General features: G+C 43.5%; 1 protein-coding gene across 1 annotated transcript in view; it reads right to left on the reverse strand.

The window, feature by feature from the left end:
• LOC308294235 (inositol 1,4,5-trisphosphate-gated calcium channel ITPR2-like) overlaps nt 1-7,269 on the reverse strand; it is a gene marked incomplete at its 5' end in the record, with an annotated part of 96,378 nt that overhangs the window by 25,105 nt on the left and 64,004 nt on the right. Inside the window, 8 exons of the mRNA XM_080736962.1 lie at nt 117-251; nt 642-737; nt 1,186-1,296; nt 1,509-1,709; nt 2,003-2,244; nt 4,621-4,810; nt 5,636-5,937; nt 6,793-6,901. Coding sequence (XP_080593088.1) covers nt 117-251; nt 642-737; nt 1,186-1,296; nt 1,509-1,709; nt 2,003-2,244; nt 4,621-4,810; nt 5,636-5,937; nt 6,793-6,901 — 1,386 coding nt within the window. The remainder of the gene's footprint in view (nt 1-116; nt 252-641; nt 738-1,185; nt 1,297-1,508; nt 1,710-2,002; nt 2,245-4,620; nt 4,811-5,635; nt 5,938-6,792; nt 6,902-7,269) is intronic.

The raw sequence follows: 7,269 nt of genomic DNA on the forward strand, positions 1-7,269 counted from the left end.
CCATTACATACCATTTGGCCAAAGTTATGGCACCATGAGCAACGAGCAACAAAGGCATTAAGAAAACGATAAAAACACATATCCAGTCCATGATTATGATTAAGATTTGTGATTACAATAGCAAGCAAGCTTGTCTGGCCCAGAATGTAGAAATGGTGTCTGACGTCTCTGGGAACAATCTGATCTCCAACACTCTCCATGTCTGCGTCACTCTCCAGTGCCTGACCGTAGACCTTCTTCATAACAGCCACCTGCCAACACAGAGGCTCTGCAGTTCAACATCACTTTCCCCACCATTCAGACCTGGAAAGCATCTGTGTCACTTTAGATTTTAACCACTTTAACCATTATTTTATACTTTAGCTATTCAGCGAGCTTGTAGATCTGCTATTGTGTTAAAAGAATCGTGAAAAAAATACACATTACCCCTTTTTCTCCCCAGAATACAGGCCAATTGTGTTTTGTAGATGCTCGACAAAGCTGGATTCACCATGGTGGATTTGAACCCACAACCTCTGCAGAGGTGGGCAGGCACAATACCACTGCGCCACCTGCGCCACCTGCACACTCACTCAACATCACTTCTGTTCAAATCAAAAGTCTTGTTTGACACAGCACACTGTGGATGCGTTGGCACTCACCAGTTCATTGAATCTCATTTTGTACAGTATCTTCTCTGTGTTCTCGCTGTCATGGCGACTCTCCATGATGGCCAGCAGCAACTTGGTGGCATTGTTCTGCAGTCCAAGACAGAGCCAGACTGGTGACCTTTACATGTAAATCAGCTGTACCCCAAATCCTAATGACTAGTATCATGAATGCCTAGATTCAAAATTCATGAGTCAATATTTGTATTGTTATAAATTACACTATATCGTCATTGTCGGGTGGAAACTTCGTATCTCCAAGTTTCAAATTAGTATATTCTTTCGCAAAGTAAAACCCTGCTTCATCATACAAGGCCGTCACACAAAAGTAGTGAAAACAGCAGATCTACAAGCGTGTAGATTTTAAAATGAAAAATGCAAAACGAACGGTTTTTGACATAAAAGGTTTTCATCCGACAACGACAACATATAAAGTGCAATTCTTTGGTTTTCAAATCAGCTCTGTTTTCTTCAAACCTGTGCTTCATATTGAGCAGAAAGCAAGGGCTCCCAGAGAGACAGGAGTTGCTTTGCTTACCTTGAGTTCCATTACCAGGTCCAACCGATGCTCCCCCAAGGGGTTGATTTCGTAGACGATCAATGCTATGATGACGTCGATACCATTGGACTCATGCTTGGCTATGCAGGACTGGTTAATATAAGAGGGACCAGGGTTGATTTCACAGCACTTCGCAGAACAACAGCATGTATCAGAAAAGTAACAGGTGTGTGTGTGTGTGTGTGTGTGTGTGTGTGTGTGTGTGTGTGTGTGTGTGTGTGTGTGTGTTTATTGTTTGACAAGTCAATCACATACTCAGAATACAACAATCAATATGGGGGCTATGGGTCTAGGTAACATACCTGGTTGTCATGACAGGGTCCTTGGCAGAAATCTGTGAGGGTCTCCAAGGTCTGGAGGACAAGCTTCACATTGCTCTCATTGATGTAGAGGCCCAGCAGCCCCAGGCCTCCCGTGGTGCTGCCACAAATACAGTCCAGGAACTCGAGTGTCTCACACACCAAGTTGTAGTTAGTCTTGTTTTTCTGGTTGTGCATAAAGTTCTGGAATCATAAAAAAAAAATGTTTTGGAGTGGTGCTCAAGTCAAAGTCAATATAGAATGATAAATCCTGAAAGTAACAGTGATCTCGGCGTACGCCTGTTTTTTGGTCTGCGCAAGCTATGATAAATGAGGGGCGAGATAAGCTGTGGAAAGACACACAGGGGGAGAAGGCATGGCAGAGACAATAAACAAACTTAAGTGTCCAAAGTGAGTCACCATATTCAACATAAAAGCTGCCATTTATAGAAAAGCAAGCGTTTAGGTTTTTTCAGCTCTTAGTTAACAACCAGTACCTGCAGTTCTGAGTTATGGTTCTCACAGAGCAGCTGCAGGTAGCGCAGGATGGGTTGCATGATGGTGATGGCAGCGCTCATCTGAGCTTCCACTACGACCTCCTCTGTCCCAAACACCTCGCCGGTCTGACCAAGACCCTCCAGCTCTGTGTCCAGCTCCTTCCTGAAGGCCTTTGAAGTTGCATGAGAAGCCTCCTTCACCTGCCCTCGCTTGTCCTCCCTCACAAGACCTGGGTCCTTCCCTATAGGGCACAAAGGACATACGTTTAGCTGTCTTTAGTTCGGTGGTTCTCAACCTGTGGGTCAGGACCCCCAGGGGGGTCCCCAGATGATGAACAGTAAACAAACCAACACAACATTTAAGTCTATAAAGGGTATCTGCATATTTCTAAATTGACAATTTAAAGACTTTTTAATACCTCTAAAATTACAAATTAAACATTGGCCAAATTGTCAAATATTAGAGGCAGAAATTGTGAAAATAGCCGATCTACATGCTCACAACGCCTCGCAAATCTGCTATTTTCACAATAGAACCGTGTTGTACAGGGGGCACAAGCCATATTCGTATGTTTTTTCTTGCCAGTGAGGATTGATGATAATTCTGTTTCTTTTTGCTTAGCCCTGACACTGACAGATTCAGATTTAAATCAAATGCACCTGTTGGTGAAAACCCTGCCCGCATCAAACATCCACAAGGATTCCAACACATCAAACCACATCTTCCTACAGTGCATCTCTAAGTTCCTGAATTACTATGCAATTTTGACCTCAACCTTGACCCAAAAGTTAATCACCCCTTCAGGGAAGCATATACAGATCATTTCCCACTACTTTTCATGACAATCTGTCCATCCATTCAAGTTCTTTTGTTCAGGAACAAAGAGAGACACACACACACACACACACACACACACACACACACACACACACACACACACACACACACACACACACACACACACACACACACACACACACACACACACACACACACACACACACACACACACACACACAGAGAGATCAGGAGTGATTTAATACCCTGCCACGCATAGCTGCGGGCAGGGTAATAAGTTAGAAATTGCGTGACCCCGTTCGAGAGGGCATGCTGTTGAGTGAGTTTTTACAGTATGAAAACAGAGGATCTCCATACAATGGTCTTTTGATAGGCTTGTGATGGGGCCCTCACATGGCCTCCAACATGTGACCGCAGGCACAGCTAGGCAACAACACTCTGCTCAGGGGTCAGGAAAGCTGCAAAGATCACAGATTCACTATACTCTATTCAAACTTCATACTACGGTATACTGTACGAGGCAACAGTAATCCCTGCTTGATTAAGGCTCCTATGTCCTTACAGGGAACTGTGTGTGACCCCTGGCACTCTCTCCAGAGGCGTGATTGCAGAAAGAAATAATGTCAACCCGTTGAGAGCTTGTAGATCAACCATTTTCACTATTTGTTTGGGGGGCGAAACGAGAAAATGTTTGCCTATTATGACATTCCCAAAGTAGGTGGTTAATAAATTAATGGTTGCAAACACTTATCTAAATTGTAACACTGTTACATGTAGATGGACGGGCATTGATTGTGATGAAATCAGATTAATCTGCAGAAACAATTCCGAGTTGGGGACAATGTGCATAAAATAACTGAATCTATGGTAAACCAGGGGGTGGCAACTGCCAGCCCCGGATGCCCCAAATGACCGCCCTGACTCTCTCTATTGTAGGCCGAGCTGAACTTCAGGCATTTTGAAGGACCACACAGGGAGTCAAACAGAATGATCGTCCAGAGTGGATCCAGTGTTGAACATGGTTTTTATACACTCATAATGAGTTCACATCTTAATCTAGTGCATGAGAACCAGTTCACAGCCCACACTCATGGAAGTGACTCAGCAATAACACTTCCAAACTCTCAGTTCTACGCTCTGGCAATGGCATTATATTATACTAGCCTACCATTCTCACTTTCACCCTCTTGTCTGAGTTTAATGAGTAAATGAACAAACACATTCACAGGACGTAGATACGTCATGTCCTGTAGGAACCGTTGACCGCCGAGGACAGAAATATGCGTTATGTCCATGTTTTCAGTGATTTTTGAAAACAGCTCTCCCTCAACCAATCCAGCATTCAGGACTACAAATCCCAGAATACAAGCGGAAATGACGTCATCCCAAAATGTGTCGCTCCGTCCGCATCCAATCCATGTATCTCGAATTATTTTTCCAGATTGTGTTTTTGGTAAAAACAAGCTTTTTTTCTACGGACCCTAACTAAAGAACGGATGATCGTGGATATATTTGTTATTTTCCGGGTGAAAGAAAAGAAGACGCTCCGCCTGGTCATGTGTCTTTTGTTTACATCATGGCCACATGGTGCCTTCCTGTTGGCGGCAAAAATAAGGTAAAAACACTGAAAAACCTGGCAGCGGCGGATTAATTAATTAATTAATACCTGGCGGAAAATGTGTTCATTTGTTGAATCATATAATAAGTGCCCATAATCATATAATAAGTTCAGAAAGCAGTGGTGAAAGATGTTTGTTTTTATGGTGAAGTGAATTTACACTCATTATTTAGTTGATAGTGGATCATTAATTGACTGTACCTTTCTTGGACCTGATGCCAGCAGTGTCACCGTCGTCGTCCCTTTTCCTGCTGCTGCAGACATGTCCATCAAACATGTTGACGGACACAGTGGATCGGATCTCCTGCTGGGCCAGATGCATTCGGTCGTAGAACACTTTGAAGAACCTCTCTGACTTCTGTTCCTTCTGAAGATCTCTGTAGAACAAGTTCTGGGTGGATGGGAGAGTGACAAAACAACACTCAGAAATGGATGTTTTTGGGCATCATCAATTTACACGGCTGCAGTTTACAGATGTGCCGTTTCAACTCTTTAGTATTTACAACTTTTTCCTGAACATTCCCTTCAAGTGCATTTTTTCCACAGGTTTCTTTCCCTGTTTTTCCCTTCCAATGTTTATGGGGAATGTCAAGACACCACTCCATTCCCATTGAAAAGCAGAATCCATCTAAATACGTAAATTTAACCCATTTAGGCCTAACCTATAGAATAGGGCTAAATCAGAAATTAGCCTACAAAACAAATATGTTGCTACATACTGTACATGTACTGTAAGCCCCTGAATGGGTTAAACTTTGAAGTCAGAGAAGGTCATATAAATAGCAAAAATAGCTGATCTACAAGCTCAATGTTCTGCAAATATCTTGCCAATGGCAGGGCGTGTGAAGTTTTGAAATGGCACATCTGTATGCTCGAATACATGATTTGTGAGCGTGTGTGTGTGTGTGTGCGTAAAATGGTAAATGGTGCATTTATATTATAGCACTATATTCCAAAGCTCTTTACATAGATTGTGCATTACATTCACACACATTCATACACCGATGGTGGAGGAAACCATGCACCAAACTGCACATCGGGAGCAATTTGGGGTTCAGAGTCTTGCTCAAGGACACTACGACACTAACTCTGGGGGAGCCCGGGATCGAACTGGGAACCTTGTGGTTTCTCCATCTGGCCACTCTACCGGCCACTCTACCCCTGAGCCACTGCCGCCCCCCAGGCCACTGCGTGCTACCATGATGCTGTAGTGTACCTGTATCTGTGTGTTTCCACCCTTGAGGAGGGCGATGCCCAGACGGATGCTCTCTTTGAACACGTCGTCGTTCTGGGTGTTGACGACGAGGTCAATGATCAGCTCTGTCAGGTCTTTGTGTAGAAGACATTGAGTCTCTGTCATATTGCTGCCTGGTGTGCTACTGCATGGCTTGTCAGGGTCCACCTCTCCAGTAAGGACAAGATCCCACACGGACGTGCGGCGGCCGCCGCGTCGGTGCTGTCCGTCGCGGCGGCACGTCGCTGTGGGATCTCGCCCTCTCTCCACCACTGGGGACCCTCCTGTGGAAGTGTAATCATCATCTTATATCGTCACTGTCGGGCCAAAACCTTGTATCTCCAAGTTTCAAATGTGTACGTTTTTCCGTGAAGTAAAGCCCTGCTTCATCAGACAAGTCGCACAAAAGTAGTGAAAACAGCAGATCTACAAGCACACAACGCCTCGCATGCTTGTAGATCGGCTGTTTTCACTAGTTTAAATAATTTTTTAAATGATAAATACAAAAAAAAATACAAAAAAAACGGTTTTGGACATACAAGGTTTTCACCCGACAACGACGATATGCTGTATATACAGTATGCTGCAGTGTAGTGGTTATAGGAAATGATGTCTAACTTTTCTTAAAGGACGGGCAAAGTACATGCTATAGTATACAGCCAATATCGGCCTATAAATGTAAAATTTAAACTTCTAGCATTCAAAACCAGATATATTTGCAATGCTATGGAAGCACGTCTACTGTTGTAAATAAAATATAAAAAATAAATTCAGATGAATCTATATGGCATATCTACATTATGTGCCACTTTTGCTAGATTAGAAGTCTAGTCTACCTGAGATGATCAAAGAGTCACCAGTTTTGAGAAGTCGAGTTCTGCTGCTGTCATGTTTCGTGCTCCGGTTTCCCCAGCAGTGAAAACCTACTGCTTGGTGTTGCTGGGTGTAATTAACCACCTAAATCCTATACACTTATTTGACCGGAGTGCCCCAGGACTCTATAGGCCTACTAGGCCTCCTTCTGTTTTCACTATACACCAAATTATCTTAATGAAAAATTGTCAATCTAAAAGTGTTGTGAGCTGTATAGATCGGTTCATCCCAGAATTTCGTACACAGGGGTTCCCGTTTCCCTGTACCTCCATGTGATGGCTTGACAAAGCCTCCTGATGAGCCACAATCTGATTTGGAGTGAAGCCTTTGGTTTCCAAAGTAGCACGTGAGGAGAGACTCTCTTAGCACTTTTCCCTGCAGAGACAAAAAAAAAAAAAAAAGAAGAATTAACAAGCATCAATAATTAATCATCAATAATTAATTTGACAGCATCTCCTCTATGGGGGCCGCTTTCCATTCCGACATGCTGCCATTCCGTCAATGCACCCCTCTTCTATACCAGCCTGAAACTAGGAAATATCCTCTATATACAAGAATACCGCCCTGATCAGCGGACTTCGTCTGCTACAGGCACTAATAACATATTTGTTCTCCCCAACAGTAATTGTAATGAAAATCTACCCATTCGTTCTCAAGCTATCCTGTGAACAAACACATACACCGACACGGCCGATTTCGATATACCCTGCCACGCATTGCTGCAGGCTGGGTAATAAAGATGG

Source organism: Nannobrachium achirus (assembly GCF_963921795.1).
Source record: "Nannobrachium achirus genome assembly, chromosome: 11".
Lineage (NCBI taxonomy): Eukaryota > Metazoa > Chordata > Actinopteri > Myctophiformes > Myctophidae > Nannobrachium > Nannobrachium achirus.